This window comes from Manis pentadactyla, chromosome 8, assembly GCF_030020395.1.
Source record: "Manis pentadactyla isolate mManPen7 chromosome 8, mManPen7.hap1, whole genome shotgun sequence".
In the NCBI taxonomy this organism is placed as follows: Eukaryota; Metazoa; Chordata; class Mammalia; order Pholidota; family Manidae; genus Manis; species Manis pentadactyla.
The window spans coordinates 113326107-113345785 of record NC_080026.1 but is presented as its reverse complement, the minus strand read 5'-3'; the positions used below and the strand labels follow the sequence as shown (position 1 = coordinate 113345785).

The window sequence follows — 19679 nt, the reverse complement described above, 5'->3', positions numbered from 1 at the left end:
CGTTGGTATCATCACATAAATTTTCGTGTGTAGAATCTGAATTCTCATTATTTAAAAAGTGCCATCCCCCAATATATCCTCTACAATCCAGGTGCTATTTATTTGTTTGTTTGTTTATTTTATTTTTTATTAAGGTATGATTGATATACACTCTTATGAAGGTTTCACATGAAAAAACAATGTGGTTACTACATTACCCATATTATCAAGTCCCCACCCATACCCAAATGCAGTCACTGTCCATCAGTGTAGCAAGTTGCTAGAGATCCACTATGTCCCTTCTCTGTGATACACTGTTCTCCCCGTGATTCCCCACACCATGTGTACTAAACATAATACCCTTCAGTCCCCTTCTCCCTCCCTCCCCACCCGCCCTTCCACACCCCTCCCCTTTGGTAACCACTAGTTCATTCTTGGAGTCTCTGAGTCTGCTGTCATTTTGTTCCTTCAGTTTTGCTTTGTTGTTATACTCCACAAATGAAGGAAATCATTTGGCATTTGTCTTTCTCCACCTGGCTTATTTCACTGAGCATAATGTCCTCCAGCTCCATCCATGTTGTTGCAAATGGTAGGATTTGTTTCTTTCTTATGGCTGAATAGTATTCCATTGTATATATGTACCACATCTTCTTGATCCATTCATCTACAGATGGACACTTAGGCTGCTTCCATATCTTGGCTATTGTAAAAAGTGCTGCGATGAACATAGGGGTGCATATGTCTTTTTGAATCTGAGAGGTTGTATTCTTTGGGTATATTCCAAGAAGTGGGATTCCAGAGTCAAACGGTATTTCTATCTCCAGGTGCTATTTAAAGAAGTATTTTTTGTTTCCATATATTTGATCACCATTTAACTCTACCTACCTGTTAATTTCCACATGGGACAAACTATCCAATTACGAATAAGTCTGCTTGTTCTCACATTTTTGGCTACTACTTTTCTTTCATGTATTTTGGCATTATGTTCTTTAAAATGACTAAATTCGGTACTACTAGGTTTTCATTATTTAATGTAAATTTCCTCTTTATTCTCCATTAAAATTTTGATTGTGAAATTTATTTTATCATATATCATGTAAACAATCACTGCTTCTCTAATATGTGTCCCAGCATGATGAGGAAAACTTATATCATACTTTTGTTTTATTCATCATATTTCTTTGCTTCCTGTATATGTGGATGATTGGACTTCGTTTGTTTTCTAAATTGGAAACCCCTATTTTTAATCAGTTCTTGGATTGTCTAAGTAGATAACCCTACCATGTGATGATACTTTTATCTCTTCATTTTTAATAGTTATTTTTAATTTCCTAAAACTTATTTTTAATTTCTGCACTAGGCATGGCCTCCGGCAAAAGGCTGAATAGGAGCAGTAATAACAACATCCTCCAGTAATGCTTCAAATGTTTTACTCTTAGCATGACACTTAAGCTTAAGTTTGCAATCGTTCCTTTTAAAGGTAAATTGAGCAGGTTTACATTTAATCACTGTAATAAATATTTATAGAATGGATGCATGCATAAAAAAACCTAGGTTTTTTTTTACCTTAAGTTAATGTGCATATATATAATGAGGAATAAATGCAATCTGAGGTGACTAGGTGACTTGATATATAATACGAACTAAATTGGGTTCTTATTTGCTTTTTTTTCTTTCAGTGAAAAGACCATTTTTTATGTCAGTTTTCTCCCAATCCATCAGTAAATGAAGAACTAAACTAGAACAGAATAGCGTCCCACTTCAAATTCAAAGTAAAGATATTCAGACACGACAACAGACAATGGTGATGCCATTTAACAAGATGAATTCAATGAACACAGATAAATGTCTACCTACAAACATAAGGTTTTCACTATGGTACAATCCTACACTGCTATCACTCACAATAATTAAACTGCCTTCATACTGGCAATTATGTCATACAAGTGAATTTGCTGATGACTAGCAAAATTACAAAGTGAAGCCAAGGCCACCTACTCAAGAGTCAGAACAACAAAGAAATCTTAGGAATGCAGGTCAAGGCAGAAGGCAGCAGCTGGCCGGCCAGATATGATATAATTTGCCTAATTTTCACTTAGGATTTGCTACAATGAATAAAATACTATCTCCTCTAATTTAGTAGAAAAGAACAGAACAGATATTACCTATCACCATTCTGTGACCATGAAATTAAGATATTTCCAGAATGTATGATAAAAAGACAAAAGTATTTTTAAAAAGTATTAACCATTCCTACGTATTCACAATAGGAGCCCAACTTCTGAATTTAAAAAATTACTCAGAATTTGCTTAAGAACCACATTTAGACAACATGGTTTTTGACATATTAAAAATATATTTTAAAATAAGTAAGTTTCTATGGGAAAAACTAAGACATCTTTTAATTTTGCTTCACCATCAAACTGAACAGAGCAACTTAAAGAGTCATTAAGAATATGGGTTAGTTTGCTTCAAGAACTGCTTCCAGAATTCAGCCACCTAGCTTTATGTCAGGATAAACTGTACTTCATTCAAATCTTTCCAACTACTTTTAGAGAGGAAAATGGAAAAATCAAACCTATAGCACAAGGGTCAAGCAAAATACTTCCTCCTCAGTGTCAGGCACAGAAGTGCTTATGTCTTCTTGTAAGCCATTCTATTTCAACAGATGGTTCAGCTGGGCCTGCAGATCTGAAGACTGCTCAACACTGGAAGTTAGAATCAAGAGAAAGTTTTATCTGGAATGAACAATAAAAATATCTCTTTGTACTATTTGTACTTTAATGCATAAGTACTGTTGAAATTAAGTCAAAATTCATATTGGTCAACTAGAGTCCCAGAAGTGTTAAACTATGAAGAAAAGGTTTGTAAAGCCAATTAGTAGTGTAAATAATATTTCAAGAGACATATTTAATCCACTGGAAAAAAAATAAGGCTGTTGAATGACTTTAGGACACATGTACTCTACTTAAAGAATATTACCAATGTAAAAGACTTTCTATTCCTTAAGGTTGGCTTCCACACCCTGGAATTTTTGGAAAGCCTTTACTTGCAGTGATTTGACTTACTGCATGCCTTTGAAATACACTGTGTTCTTTATATCCTGAATGAGCTATCCCAGAGGATATGTCAATTCAATGGCATATGTCAACCAGCGTCTCACATTGATCCTAGGCCCAGCTGTGTAATTCTCCCCAGCCTCCTTTAGTTGGTCCCCCACTTCCCTAACTGTGGGGTTACTTACTTCTTCTGAATAGCTTCTTGCCTAAATCAGAAAGGGAAAGAGGAAAATAAACAAGAAAACTCAGTAAACTGTGTAAGTTACTTATGGCCAGAGAGATACAGGCAGAACAAATTTCCAGTTTGTATTACATTTTATATTTCTGTCCGGCCTATCCTAAGATTTTGCTATTGAACTTCTATTGAAGATCTGATTGTAGAGTTGCTGAAAAGATGGATTCTAAACCTAAAGATGTAATAATACTCTATCAGAGTGAGGGGCTGGTCCAACAAACTATATACACAGCTCAATTTCAGTCTGGGTATGAGGAGTCAAATGGTCACATACCCGATATGTACACACCCAAAGAATGGACATTTAGCTATTTAAAATCAAGAGTTAAACTCCCTAACATTTTCAATATATACGTAAGTATAATACCAACTACATAAAACATAAAGCAACATGAAGATGAAAAATTAATTTATTACATTACATTGTAATTACATCGTAATTTATTCTAAAACTCTAATGGAGAAGGGGATCCCTAAACTCCAAAATCCCCTGGATAATTTATATGTAGCGAGGGCTGAGTTACATGCAGGAATGCAGATCAGGTCACAGTACACTTGATTCCCTAGTGAAGAAGCAGACTCCTCAAGAGAGGCCTCACAGTCAATAAACGCTGATTAAGTGCCTATAGGGTGCCAAGCACTGTGCTAACATGGTCCTGGAAGGGGCCCTGTCCTTATGGGGTTTATAGTTTCTGCCTCTGAGGAGACCTTCTATTAACATAGAGAGGTTCACAAAAAGTGGTCCCTGCTCCTAATCTCACCCCCTACCCTAACTTCTTCTGCAGTGTCAGGCATCTTTTCGAGAACAGATGACTAATCCCATCTCTTCTCCCAACTCCTGCATCTACAGGAAAATGTGCTGAAGTCCAGAAGCACCAAGAAGCTGCCTGAGGATAATCATTTTGTAGCCAGTAGTCACCAGAGAGGGCATACTCACTGGTATTGAAGATGTGTTGTTATTATTGCCATTTTCCTTAAGCTCTGCATTAAAAAACAAACAGAGAAACAGAACATTCCACTTCCCTGTAGCCACACAAATTATGTATATAAAACTCAAATCATGAAAGAACTTGCTTCTTACATCTTCTGAGTGCAAGATGGCATCTTCCTGCAGTACCATGTTTCGAGCTGCTTGGCCCAACAGCTGGAAGACAAAAAGAAAATGGTGAAGGGCGGAGCCAAGATGGCGGCATGAATAGAGCAGCGGAAATCTCCTCCCAAAACCACATATATCTATGGAAATATAACAAAGACAACGCTTCCTACAATAAAGACCAGAGGACACAGGACAACATCCAGACCACATCCACACCTGAGAGAACCCAGCGCCTCGCAAAGGGGGTAAGATACAAGCCCCGGCCCTGCGGGACCCGAGCGCCCCTCCCCCCAGCTCCCTGCGGGAGGAGAGGAGTCGGAGAGGGGAGGGAGAGGGAGCCCAGGACTGCTGAACACCCAGCCCCAGCCATCCGGGCCAGAGCGCAGACAGTGCATGCGTGAGGTCCTGGATACTAGGGAAACAGGGCAGCAAGACCGGTGAGCGGGTACTGGAGGCCGGTGCTGGAGGACAAAAGAAAAGCGAGCGGCCATTTTTGTTGTTGTTGTTGTCGTCGTTTTGTTTTGGTGGGTACAGGGACCCCAACACTAGGGAAATTAATAGGGCAGCAAGACCGGTGAGTGGGTACCAGAGGCCGGCACAGGAGAACAAAAGAAAAGCGAGCGGCCTTTTTTGTTGTTGTTGTTGTTGTTTTGTCTTGGGGAGTGCTTTATGGAAGTCTTAAAGGGGCAGGGCCGGACACTTAGTCCAGAGGTAAGGAATCCCAGGATCTCTGGGCACTCTAACCCCCTGGGCAGCAGGGAGCACGAAGGCCCCTTAGGGAGATAAATAGCCTCCCAGCCGCTCCCCCTCCAACGCAACTGCACCATTTTGGAGAAGCAGCCCGAGCCAGGCCACGCCCACAGTAACAGCGGAGATAAACTCCATAGCATCCGGGCAGGAAGCAGAAGCCCTGTCTGCAGGCAGCTGCCCAGCACAAGCCACTAGAGGTCGCTGTTCTCCCAGGAAAGGAGGGCCACAAACCAACAAGAAGGGAAGTTCTTCCAGCCGTCACTTGTCCCAGCTCTGCAAACTATTCCTATCACCATGAAAAGACAAAATTACAGGCAAACCAAGATCACAGAGGCAACACCAGAGAAGGAGACAGACCTAACCAGTCTTCCTGACAAAGCATTCAAAATAAAAATCATAAACATGCTGACAGAGATGCAGAGAAATATGCAAGAGAAATGGGATGAAGTCCGGAGGGAGATCACAGATGCCAGGAAGATTACAGAAATGAAACAAACTCTGGAAGGATTTATAAGCAGAATGGATAAGATGCAAGAGGCCATTGATGGAATAGAAACCAGAGAACAGGAACGCATTGAAGCTGACACAGACAGAGATAAAAGGATCTCCAGGAATGAAACAATATTAAGAGAACTGTGTGACCAATCCAAAAGGAACAATATCCGTATTATAGGGGTGCCAGAAGAAGAAGAGAAAGGAAAAGGGATGGAAAGCATCTTGGAAGAAATAATTGCTGAAAACTTCCCCAAACTGGGGGAGGAAATAATCGAACAGACCACGGAAATACACAGAACCCCCAACAGAAAGGATCCAAGGAGGACAACACCAAGACACATAATAATTAAAATGGCAAAGATCAAGGACAAGGAAAGAGTTTTAAAGGCAGCTAGAGAGAAAAAGGTCACCTATAAAGGAAAACCTATCAGGCTAACATCAGACCTCTCAACAGAAACCATACAGGCCAGAAGAGAATGGCATGATATATTTAATGCAATGAAACAGAAGGGCCTTGAACCAAGGATACTGTATCCAGCATGACTATCATTTAAATATGATGGCGGGATTAAACAATTCCGAGACAAGCAAAAGCTGAGGGAATTTGCTTCCCACAAACCACCACTACAGGGCATCTTACAGGGACTGCTCTAGATGGGAGCACTCCTAAAAAGAGCACAGAACAAAACACCCAACATATGAAGAATGGAGGAGGAGGAATAAGAAGGGAGAGAAGAAAAGAATCTCCAGACAGTGTATATCACAGCTTAATAAGCGAGCTAAGTTAGGCAGTAAGATACTAAAGAGGCTAACCTTGAACCTTTGGTAACCACAAATTTAAAGCCTGCAATGGCAATAAGTACGTATCTTTCAATAGTCACCCTAAATGTAAATGGACTTAATGCACCAATCAAAAGATACAGAATAATAGAATGGACCCATCTATATGCTGCTTACAAGAAACTCACCTCAAACCCAAAGACATGTACAGACTAAAAGTCAAGGGATGGAAAAACATATTTCAGGCAAACAACAGTGAGAAGAAAGCAGGGGTTGCAGTACTAATATCAGACAAAATAGACTTCAAAACAAAAGAAAGTAACAAGAGATAAAGAAGGACACTACATAAAGATAAAGGGCTCAGTCCAACAAGAGGATATAACCATTCTAAATATATATGCACCCAACACAGGAGCACCAGCATATGTGAAACAAATACTAACAAAACTAAAGGGGGATATAGACTGCAATGCATTCATTTTAGGAGACTTCAACACACCACTCACCCCAAAAGATAGATCCACAGGGCAGAAAATAAGTAAGGACACGGAAGCACTGAACAACACAGTAGAACAGATGGACCTAATAGACACCTATAGAACTCTACATCCAAAAGCAACAGGATATACATTCTTCTCAAGTGCACATGGAACATTCTCCAGAATAGACCACATACTAGCCCACAAAAAGAGCCTCAACAAAATCCAAAATATTGAAATTCTACCAACCAATTTTTCAGACCACAAAGGTATAAAACTAGAAATAAATTCTACAAAGAAAACAAAAAGGCTCACAAACACATGGAGGCTTAACAACATGCTCCTAAATAATCAATGGATCAACAACCAAATTAAAATGGAGATCCAGCAATATATGGAAACAAATGACAAAAACAACGCAAAGGCCCAACTTCTGTGGGACGCAGCAAAAGCAGTCTTAAGAGGAAAGTATATAGCAATCCAGGCATATTTAAAGAAGGAAGAACAATCTCAAATGAATAGTCTAACATTACAATTATCGAAATTGGAAAAAGAACAAATGAGGCCTAAAGTCAGCAGAAGGAGGGACATAATAAACATCAGAGAAGAAATAAACAAAATTGAGAAGAATAAAACAATAGAAAAAAGTCAATGAAACCAAGAGCTGGTTCTTTGAGAAAATAAACAAAATAGATAAGCCTCTATCCAAACTTATTAAGAGAAAAAGAGAATCAACACAAATCAACAGAATCACAAATGAGAACGGAAAAATCACGACAGACTCCACAGAAATACAAAGAATTATTAGAGAGTAGTATGAAAACCTATATGCCAACAAGCTGGAAAACCTAGAAGAAATGGACAACTTCCTAGAAAAATACAACCTTCCAAGACTGACCAAGGAAAAAACACAAAAGTTAAACAAACCAATTACGAGCAAAGAAATTGAAACGGTAATCAAAAAACTACCCAAGAACAAAACACCCAGGCCAGATGGATTTACCTCGGAATTTTATCAGACACACAGAGAAGACATAATACCCATTCTCCTTAAAGTTTTCCAAAAAATAGAAGAGGAGGGAATACTCCCAAACTCATTCTATGAAGCCAACATCACCCTAATACCAAAACCAGGCAAAGACCCCGCCAAAAAAGAAAATCACAGACCAATATCCCTAATGAATGTAGATGCAAAAATACTGAATAAAATATTAGCAAACCGAATTCAAAAGTATATCAAAAGGATCATACACCATGAACAAGTGGGATTCATCCCAGGGATGCAAGGATGGTACAACATTCGAAAATCCATCAACATCATCCACCACATCAACAAAAAGAAAGACAAAAACCACATGATCATCTCCACAGATGCTGAAAAAGCATTTGACAAAATTCAACATCCATTCATGATAAAAACTCTCAGCAAAATGGGAATAGAGGGCAAGTACCTCAACATAATAAAGGCCATATATGATAAACCCACAGCCAACATTATACTGAACAGCAAGAAGCTGAAAGCTTTTCCTCTGAGATCGGGAACTAGACAGGGATACCCACTCTCCCCACTGCTATTCAACATAGTACTGGGGGTCCTAGCCACGGAAATCAGACAAAACAAAGAAATACAAGGAATCCAGATTGGTAAAGAAGAAGTTAAACTGTCACTATTTGCAGATGACATGATATTGTACATAAAAAACCCTAAAGACTCCACCCCAAAACTACTAGAACTGATATCGGAATACAGCAAAGTTGCAGGATACAAAATTAACACACAGAAATCTGTTGCTTTCCTATACACTAACAATGAACCAATAGAGAAATCAGGAAAACAATTCCATTCACAATTGCATCAAAAAGAATAAAATACCTAGGAATAAACCTAACCAAAGAAGTGAAAGACCTATACTCTGAAAACTCCAAGTCACTCTTAAGAGAAATTAAAGGGGACACTAACAAATGGAAAATCATCCCATGCTTGTGGCTAGGAAGAATTAATATCGTCAAAATGGCCATCCTGCCCAAAGCAATATACAGATTTGATGCAATCCCTATCAAATTACCAGCAACATTCTTCAATGAACTGGAACAAATAGTTCAAAAATTCATATGGAAACACCAAAGACCCCGAATAGCCAAAGCAATCCTGAGAAAGAAGAATAAAGTAGGGGGGATCTCACTCCCCAACTTCAAGCTCTACTATAAAGCCATACTAATCAAGACAATTTGGTACTGGCACAAGAACAGAGCCACAGACCAGTGGAACAGACTAGAGACTCCAGACATTAACCCAAACATATATGGTCAATTAATATTTGATAAAGGAGCCATGGACATACAATGGCGAAATGACAGTCTCTTGAACAGATGGTGCTGGCAAAACTGGACAGTTACATGTAGGAGAATGAAACTGGACCATTGTCTAACCCCATATACAAAAGTAAATTCAAAATGGATCAAAGACCGGAATGTAAGTCATGAAACCATTAAACTCTTGGAAAAAAACATAGGCAAAAACCTCTTAGACATAAACATGAGTGACCTCTTCTTGAATATATCTCCCCAGGCAAGGAAAACAACAGCAAAAATGAACAAGTGGGACTATATTAGCTGAAAAGCTTCTGTAGAGCAAAAGACACCATGAATAGAACAAAAAGGAACCCTACATTATGGGAGAATATATTTGTAAATGACAAATCCGATAAAGGATTGACGTCCAAATTATATAAAGAGCTCACACGCCTCAACAAACAAAAAACAAATAAACCAATTAAAAAATGGGCAGAGGAACTAAACAGACACTTCTCCAAGAAAGAAATACAGACGGCCAACACACACATGAAAAGATGCTCCACATCGCTAATTATCAGAGAAATGCAAATTAAAACTACAATGAGGTATCACCTCACACCAGTAAGGATGGCTGCCATCCAAAAGACAAACAACAACAAATGTTGGCGAGGCTGTGGAGAAAGGGGAACCCTCCTACACTGCTGGTGGGAATGTAAATTAGTTCAACCATTGTGGAAAGCAGTATGGAGGTTCATCAAAATGCTCAAAACAGACTTACCATTTGACCCAGGAATTCCACTCCTAGGAATTTACCCTAAGAACGCAGCAATCAAGTTTGAGAAAGACAGATGCACCCCTATGTTTATCGCAGCACTATTTACAATAGCCAAGAATCGGAAGCAACCTAAATGTCCATCGGTAGATGAATGGATAAAGAAGATGTGGTACATATACACAATGGAATACTACTCAGCCATGAGGGCAAATTCTACCATTTGCAGCAACATGGATGGACCTGGAGGGTATTATGCTCAGTGAAATAAGCCAAGCGGAGAAAGAGAAATACCAAATGATTTCACTCATCTGTGGAGTATAAGAACAAAGGAAAAACTGAAGGAAAAAAACAGCAGTGGAATCACAGAACCCAAGAATGGACTAACAGGTACCAAAGGGAAAGGGACTGGGGAGGATGGGTGCGTAGGGAGGGATAAGAAGGGGGAAGAAGAAAAGGGGGGTATCAAGATTAGCATGCATAATGGGGGGGGTGGGAGAAAGCGGAGGGCTGTACAACACAGAGAAGACAAGTAGTGATTCTACAACATTTTGCTATGCTGATGCACAGTGACTGTAAAGGGGTTTATAGGGGGGACCTGGTATAGGGGAGAGCCTAGTAAACATAAAATTCTTCATGTAAGTGTAGATTAATGATAACAAAAGAAAAAAAAAAAAGAAAGAAAAGGGGGATTACTCCCTGATAGGATAAAACTAACTGTAAATCAACAATTAATGCATGCTTTAAATATCCTTAATTTTGATCACTTAAAGGGTATCAGATGATCGTCTATGGAGGTACATTTTTCTGATAATATTCCTTTCTCTTAAAAAAAAAATGCAGTTCCTGTGTGGTGATCTCCAATGAGTTCTACACAATGGTATAAAGGGCATATCAAAGTGTGGGCAAAGGGTCTGTTTGTGTTTATACAGAGGATCAAAGCCTAATTTGGCTACCCAGAAAATGAACTAAGATACGATATGAAGAAGAACTTCCAACATCAGCACTCTGTAAGAGTCATACCAGAAGATGATCATCAAAAAACCTCAACAAAGATCCAGGCGAGGCTGCAGCTATAGCTGCATTCATCCCACCAGCTCCTGGACTTGCCATGGGAATGAAGAAGGAGATATCTAAGCTGGCCTGTGCATACAGTAAAACAACAAATTTGACTGGATCTATACTGTTGGAACTCAACCAAGAATTAGGAGAAGTGCAAATTGTAGCGCTCCAAAATCTTACAACTGCAGACTATCTACTGTTAAAAGAACATATGGGATGTGAACAGTTCCCAGGAATGCGTTGTTCTAATTTGTCTGATTTCTCTCAGACTGTTCAAGTTCAGTTGGACAATATCCACCATATCATAGATAAGTTTTCACAAATGCCTAGAGTGCCTAACTGGTTTTCTTGGTTTCACTGGAGATGGCTGGTAATTATAGGTCTGCTTTGGTTATGTAACTGTATTCCTATTATGTTAATGTGTGTACACAATTTAATTAGTAGTTTAAAACCTATACATGCTGAAGTTACTCTACAAGAAGATATGTCAAAGAAATAATCAATCTTCCCATGTTTTCTTCCATCTGCTACTCCTATAGCTTTTCTTCTTTCTTCCTAATTACAACCCTTAAATAGAATTCGTGCCTCAAATCAAATTTACCGAGTATCATAATTCTTCCAAGTGGTAAAGATACCTCAAGACAAATGCTGGGCATAAAAACCACAGGGCATAAATCTGCAAAGAAGTAAAAAGCTAACCTTTTCAAACAATATTGCCTCTCTCTCACTTACCAACTTTACATTTCCCTGTATGGCCCCGGAAGATGACTGGTTAGCCAGAGACGGGTAAGATTCCTCAAGGGAGGAACAACCTAACTAAGACAGGCACAGTCGCAGGGGGGCCATCAGGTGAGAAATTGGGGATCAACAGAGGTGAGGCTTAGAACCTCACCCCCCCTGTTTTGAGAGAAATCTTCTGCATCCGTGGATGTTTTATGGCCCTTGTCTAGCTTGGATTGACACTTAGTCTACAGGCACACACCTGATCATCTACATTTGCTCTCTTACAGCACTAAACTATGTTTTCTACCTTTGTCTTGCATCTACCTACCACTTCAGCATTTTATTAAAAATAATAACAATAATATAATAATAATAATAATAAGGGAGAAATGTGGGATTCACATATAAATCAAGTATAAAAATCAAATGAATATTCATATTTGTCCTGATTGTTTATAGTTCATAATGCGTGATCAAAACCGAAAGTTTCTGTGATGACTGCCCTTGTACTGTTCACCATGTAAGAACTTATTCACTATGTAAGAATTTGTTCACCATGTAAGAACTTGTTTGTTATGCTTCAGAAGATTGGAGACTGACGAGAATTAGGCTTGGGGTGGATTAATGATTGTGCATTGAGCATTGAGTCCCCTATACAGAATTTTATTGTTGTTAACAACCATTTGATCAATAAATATGAGAGATGCCCTCTTAAAAAAAAAAAAAGAAAAGAAAAGAAAATGGTAATAATCAAAACTTTCAAACTTCCTGCCATCTTCTCTTGGCAGCTATTACACCACTGCCCTCTCCCCTCCCCCAACTCACCACCCCATACAACTACAAACAGTCCAAATGTAATACGGGATGGTTTTCTATTTGTTCATGTTGAAAATCCAAATTCACTGTCACTATGGCAGTCTGGCATGGACTGGACACCTGTTCCAGAGGCCACTGCTTGAGAAATCAGGTGCTCTGGTAACTGCTGACTCTCTGCATAGTTTATTAATCAAGTGTTGAGAGGAGAAGGCTACAGAAACAACTGGCTCCACAAGCCCAGTAAAAACCTAACTTCTGATTCCTGAAAGGGAAATTTGGGATTTGGGGTGGTGTGAGAGGAGAGAGGGGGCAGGAGTTAGGGTAGGGCTGAAAAGTCTAAAAGTAATGAGAGACGCTGAGGCGGGGGAAAGGCCTGAGAAGAAGCTTGGAGTTTAAAGTGGAGAATGCCACATGAAGGATGGCCACATGGTGCAGGGGAAGAAAAATGTGGAAGCCGATTTTAATGAGCTCTCCGGGCCCTAAGACCAAAGAGGAAAGCTGAGCTCGGATTCAGCTCAATGGCCTGTGGTCAACAAAATCTGACTCAGCACTGAGAGGCAAGAAGAGATCATCAGAGGTTTCTGGCCTGCTGTTGCACCCTGTTCCTGGCAGACATCAAGTCCAGTCATGTAAAGGGAGCCACTGTTACATGCGTCCCATCAACCTTCTCTGTTTCCTTGGGTCAGAGAGGTCCTGGGACTGATGATGTCAAATTAACCAGGAGCACCAGCACGCTACAGCCCCCAGATACCTTCCACCAGGGCAACTTTTTTATTTATTTAGTTTTTAAGGCTTAAAATTAATAAACTTTTTACATGCCTCTAAAATCACAACATTAAGACCTTCCATCCCTGTTCCTTCCCCTCCCTGTGCTCTCCCTCCCCTATGCATAATTATTTTTAAATTAGTTTTTAGTTTATGGTTCCATTGCTCCTTTTTAAAACCATGGATATATGTAATTATATTCTGCCCCTTTACTTAAAATGTTACCTGCTATATGCACTCTTCCACACCCTATTTTCACTTGACAATATATACTGAGATGGATCTGCAGCAAGAAATACTGAATCTCTGCCTTGTTGTTTCATGGCTGCAGAGCAATCCGCTGTCTGGATCACCCCCATGAGATTCTTCAACCAATCCTCCACTGTGAACTTTGGAGCTATTTCAGTCTTTCACTATTATAAGTTGTGCTACAAAATATACCTTAAATATCTTTGCATCTTTTGGGGATATACCCATAGAATCTCTGCATATCTTTGGAATAGACTCATAGAATTGTGATTGTGATTGCTGGATCAGAGGGTTTTAATGTTGCTACATACTGCCAAATTCCCTTCCTTTAGGGTTATACCATTTTGCATCCCCACCCACGTGTGAGAGTGCCTGTTCCCTCCTGTGGCCACTTTTTTTTTTTTTTTTTAAGGTATCGTTGATATACAATCAATCTCATGCTCAGGTTTCACATGAGCAACACTGTGGTTACTACATTCCCCCCTATTATCAAGTCCCCATCACATACCCCATTACAGTCTCCTTGTGGCCACTTCTAAGTGGCAAACGCCAAACTCCCACAGACTGGAGATGGTGACTGACAAACTGATGGGAGAAAGAAAGGGTTCTAACAGAAACTTCCTCATTCATTGACTCAAGTCTTTCAACAAACATTTAACTACTTTTGATAGGCCAGTAAGGGACAAAGCCCCTTTCCTTGCAGGGCTCACAATCTGGGGTTACAAAGAGAACACAGGCACTACAGTAGCTTGCAGGAAGTGCTGATGGGTAAGCATGGGATGCCCTGAGCACGTGGCTGGCAGGGGTGTTTAACTTATCATGAGGTAGGGGTTCCCAGGGGGCAGAGAGGGCTTCCTAAAAGAAGTGACTTCAAAGCTGAAACCTAAAGGTTAGGGTTTGTATTCTTAAGTGTAGTTTTACATAAAAGTGGCATGCTGAGATTTAGTGTTTCAGAAGTGTGGTCAGCAGAATGGATTAAAGAGAGGACTGAAGCAAAGATCCTGGGTAGGAGAGTGTTGCTGTGCTCAAGGCAAGCAATGCAGGTGGCCTGAAAGCACCTGCAGTTTGAAAAAAAAAAAAAGATTTGAGAGACATTTAGAGGACAGACTGGTGGGGACTTGGGATTGCCTGGAACACAGGGGCTACTAAGACTAATGCCTTTTCTTTGATGACAGATGATTTCACTGGTACGCCGCATCATTTTCCTATATAAACCCAAATGTGCACATATCATCTAAGATGTCCAGTTTTGGTTTCTTTCAAGTGAAACAGCATCTTGAATACACTTGTAAAAACAATCTGAATAAAGCTTTTTTTATATTTCTACTAAGTTTCCCCTAGGCTTTACCAGTGTTTTGCTCACAATGAACTCAATGGCAGTCTTAGGTACTCATCTTCAACAAGTATTCTTACTAAGTTGTAGCCACTTATTTTCAACAAGATTTTCAACTTAGTTTGCATAGCAATATCAACTCTCTCTCTCTTTTTTTTTTGCACTCACACATCATCATTTCCCATATTATTTAATTAAATAATGTATTGTACATGGATGGAGCTAGAGGGTATTACGTTCAGTGAAATAAGCCAGGTGGAGAAAGATAAATACTAAATGATTTCACACATTTGTGGAGTATAACAACAAAGCAAAACTGAATGAACAAAACAGTAGAAGATTAGCAGACTCCAAGAAGGGATTAGTGATTATCAAAGGGAAGGGGGTAGGGAGAATGGGTGGGGAGGGAGGGAGAAGGGGATTAAGGGGCATTATAATTAGCACACATAAGAAAGGTAGGTCACGGGGAATGCAGTATAGCACGGAGAAGGCAAGAAGTCTATAGCATCTTAGTACCCTGATGGACAGTGACTGCAGTGGGGGAGACTTGATAATGTGGGTGAATGTTGAAACCACAATGTTGCTCATGTGAAACCTTCATAAGATTGTATAGCAATGATACCTTAATTAAAATAATAATAATAATGTAGTTGTAATAGCAAATGTAAGTGCCTTACACAGGGTTAGGAAAAATCACAATGGACCCTTACAAAGCACACAACTCAACTGGAGGAGCAGAAGTGCAGGTGTGCACAAGAGGAGCCGTTAGTCACAAGCATTCACTGCCGTGTGCACAAGCTAGCATGCTTTTCCTCACTTAGGGCTCCAGCCTTGCTGGCCTCCTTGCATTCCTTACACATTCCCATCTCAAGGCCTTTGCTTTTGCCACTTCTGCTACTTGGGACTCTCTGCCTCCAGATGTCCACATAGCCTGCTCCCTCACTTCATTCAAGTGTCTGCTCAAATGTCACCTTCTTAGCAAACCCTTCCCTGACGACCCTATTTAAGCTAAATGCTTTCATAATTTCCAGCTTTACTTTTCTTCACAGTATTTACTACCACCTGATTTTTTTGTTTCATTTGTTTCTGTTAAATAAAATGTAAGTACATGGATTTAGTTTTGTTTACTGTCCTCTCCCTTGTGCCTAGGACAGTTCCTGGTTCATAGCAGACACTCAATAAATATTTGTTAAATGAATGCTGTGGAACGAGCGTTTGACACATGGAAATTGTCAGCTAATCAAATGGAGTAGCTATGTAGAAACCGCTGAAGAGAGAGGCAATGCTCTATGGGCCAAAAAGGATTGAAAAGGAGGCTCTACATCTACAACGAGGACCCGAGCTTCCTTTCCCTCAGGACCGATCCCAGGGAGGTGCCCTGTGGCTTTGGGACAACCTCAGTATCAAATTAAAGAGCTAGAGAAGAAAGTCTAAGAGATAGAAAGAAGGTGTGCCCTCCTGGAGAAAAGAATTACCATTAGATCCCCAAAAGTCAGGAGCAAAAGTTTTTTTGCATTTAAATCAACTGTAAACACTGAGACATGTTTTTCTCTGGGAGATTCAGCTCACTGAGCTCAGGACACTAATAAGAAAATGAAAAGGAAACACAGAATGGGAGAAATATTTGCAAATAATATTTCTCATAAGCGGTTAATATTCAGAATATATGAAGAACTCCTACAAATCAGTAGCAAAAAAAGAAAAAAATCTAACTTGGAAGTGGACAATGGACCTTCATAGACTTCTTCTCCAAAGAAGATATTCAAATGGGCAATAAAAACAAGAACAATGCTCAAGATCACTAGTCCTCAAGGAATGCAAATCAAAACCACTGGGGGATACTACTTCCTATCTATCATGTTGGCTATAAGAAGTGGAAAATAACAAATGTTGTCCATGATGTGAAGTGACAGGAACATGTAAAATGGTGCACCCACTGTGTTATTAAACAGTATGGTGGTGCCTCAAAAGGTTAAACATAGAATTACCATATGACCCAGCAATGACACTTCTAGGTATGTGCCCAAAGTAACTGAAACGGGGTCTCAAATAGGTATTTCTGTGCCAATGTCTACTGCAGTATATTTACAAAGCCAGAAGGTGGAAACAACCCAAATCCCCATCATCAAATGAATGGATAAACAAAATGTGGTATAAATATACAATGGAATATTATTCAGCTTTAAAAAGGAATAAGTTACTGATAAATGCTACAAAAAAGGGAAGAAAAAGAAAATCAGTAAGACAATCCAAATAACTCATAGTCAGTTATAGGCAAAAATATGTAAATAACTATAGAAAAAAAGGCAATATGCTATATGATAAGTACCATATAAGAGATGCAGTAAAAATACAAAGTTCAGAGAACTGAGAGTTGATGTGTCAACCCTGTCCCAGGAAGCTGGACTGATTTCATCTTAACTCACTCCACACGACTTACTGAGCGTCCAATCTAAATCTTCTACCAAAGAATCCATGTGAAAAATACACAAGGAGGGACAGGAGGGAACAAGTCACGTGAGGGCTGTTAGAGTAGCACAGTGGCTTTTTGGCCACTTAATCCAGCTAGCACCACGAGAGGCAGCACCCAAGAAACCCAAATCAGTCTGCCTAGGTTTGAATCCTACTCTTTCCCAACTACTCTGTGACCTTGGACAAGTTAAATTTCTCTCTGAAGCCTCTAAGTATCTCCTTATTAATGATTGTAAAGACTATAAATTAAACTCAGCATTATAAAACACAGCAGCGTCCAGTATAAAGCAGATGCTCAATAAACTTAAGTTTAGTATGATGAAGATGAATGCTCAGTACACTCTGGTGGTTAACTTTGAACACCACCTATTTTTTTTAATTTATATACTTATACCCTGTTTCTCCCCCAGAAAGGTTCAAGGTAATCTATAGCAAATTATGTATGTGTATGTGTACATATATACATACACATTTTCTTTTAAAGAAACAGAATCTAAAAGTCATGAAAAGAAGAAGGAAGTAAACACGTCTACCACTCAAACTGACTTAAGGAACTTCTCGCAACAACCAAGGCAAAAGTAAAACCCATGAGTTGCATAATTCTTACTTAGTAAAAGGCTACATAATAATTGAAAAGAGCTATACTTCCCTCTGATAATGAATCCTAAAATGAGTATATCACATAGGACCTTACACAAAACATATTTGGGACCCCCCAGATCAGCGACTTCAAAAATAGTATTATTTTTAGTAAATGTAAAACCTCTCAGAGCCACTATTAATAAAAGCTAAGGATATAACATAAAAAATTAATTCTGTACAGACAATTCTACTGGACCCTTAAGTAATACAAATAAGTTATGAACATTCACATAGAAGTCCAAAGACTTATGGCCATGTTTACTATTGTAACTATATAACTTAATGAATACAGAAACTGATGAAATGAGTTTTAAAAAAATTTGCTCTTGTTATGAAAACTAAGTACTTGAAAATAAGAAATACTTGTTGAAAATGAGCAGCTAAGACATACTGCCATTGAGTTAACTATGAACAAGGCCTACAGGAGAAATTCAGAGAAATATAAAAAAACGTAAAATTCAGATTGTTCTATAGGTGTATTGAAGATGTTCCACTTCAAAAAAAAACTGGACATCTTAGATGATATGTTATGTGCAAGGTTGGTTTACGCAACAAAATGACGGACGTTTTCATGTCTGTTGGGTAGAGACCTAGGAGTGAAATAGGTAGCTCATTAGACCCGTTTTGTTTGTCCATTCACTTGTCAGTGGGCATGTGGGTTGTCTCCAGTTTGGTGCCATTATGGATAAAGGTGTTATGAACATGTACAAGTCTTTGTGTGGACATACATTTTCACTTCTCTTGGGTGAATATCTAGGAGTTCAATTTTTTTAGACAGAAAGAGACAGATATAAAGAACTTCTGGTGCGAAAAGCCACCAAATAATTCCATTCATGAAACCAGCCAGAGGACAATGCGATAATCTGGGCAAAGGAGAAAGCTACTCTAAGAAACAGAAAACCAAGAATGTGGAGAGAACGACAGGTCAGAAAATAGTAAATCCACAGACAGTCGATGCACAAGTGTGGAAGGAATATGGAATCTGGGATGTTGAGAGTAAAACCATGTGGAATTTGGGGGCCGAAAGGGGCAGATACTCGCTAGAGACAACCCCGAGAAACAAATTAGGAACTGGTTAAGCCCGTATCTTATCCGCCGTTCTGCGGCAATCTCTGCTCTAAAATCGCCTCGTCCCCTTCCCCCACCCACACGGCCCACCCTACCCAAACGGGCTACACACCCACGACGGCAACACGCGCCCTCTGCGAGCAGGCGCTACCGTCCGCCGCCAGGGCCCAGCCTATAACACCCAGAAGGCACCGCGATCGCCTTCGGCGGCGACGGAGGCGGGGAGTCCCCGGCCCCACGCCCAGGAGTGCGCTCGCAGCCTACCTCGGAGCTCCGGGAGCCCTTCAACACCTGCTTGGTGAGCGCGATCACGTCGGTACCACAGGTGTTCACCTTCTCCGTGAGAAGCCCCTTCACGGACTGACCGAATCGCGCTTGCGAATCTGGCGTCCCAGTCGCCATCACCTCAAGTAGTGAACGCCTCCGCACAGGGCGACGGCGAGGCGCCGGGGCCAAAATTCTCAAAGCGGAAGGAAACGAGGAGGTGCCTCTTCTCCCTGCGATGTAAAAAGCAAGGTGCCTGTGCTCGCTGGAGGTTGATATTTGCTAACTTCAAATTCATTTAAAATACTCAGTTGATATCCTGAGGAAGACAGGGTCCAGACAAAC

General features: G+C 39.9%; 1 protein-coding gene across 1 annotated transcript; it reads right to left on the bottom strand.

Moving 5' to 3' along the window:
- Nucleotides 1-2315: 2315 nt before the first annotated feature.
- On the bottom strand, nucleotides 2316-19526 carry BORCS7 (BLOC-1 related complex subunit 7). Its single transcript, XM_036898903.2, has 5 exons — nucleotides 19335-19526; nucleotides 4355-4417; nucleotides 4211-4254; nucleotides 3224-3244; nucleotides 2316-2687 (listed from the first exon to the last, which is right to left on the bottom strand). The coding sequence occupies exons 1-5, from the start codon at nucleotides 19470-19472 to the stop codon at nucleotides 2636-2638; spliced, it is 318 nt and encodes a 105-aa protein (XP_036754798.1). The 5' UTR covers nucleotides 19473-19526; the 3' UTR covers nucleotides 2316-2635.
- Nucleotides 19527-19679: the final 153 nt, after the last annotated feature.

Bases quoted from the DNA above. Each gene is read 5' to 3' on its own strand.
- BORCS7 (XM_036898903.2), bottom strand. From the start codon at position 19,472: ATGGCGACTGGGACGCCAGATTCGCAAGCGCGATTCGGTCAGTCCGTG. The intron at 4,255-4,354 runs GTAAGAAGCAAG...TTTTTAATGCAG, and splicing joins CCATCTTGCACTCAGAAGAT to AGCTTAAGGAAAATGGCAAT. The intron at 2,688-3,223 runs GTAAGTAACCCC...TCTAACTTCCAG, and splicing joins CAAGAAGCTATTCAGAAGAA to TGTTGAGCAGTCTTCAGATC.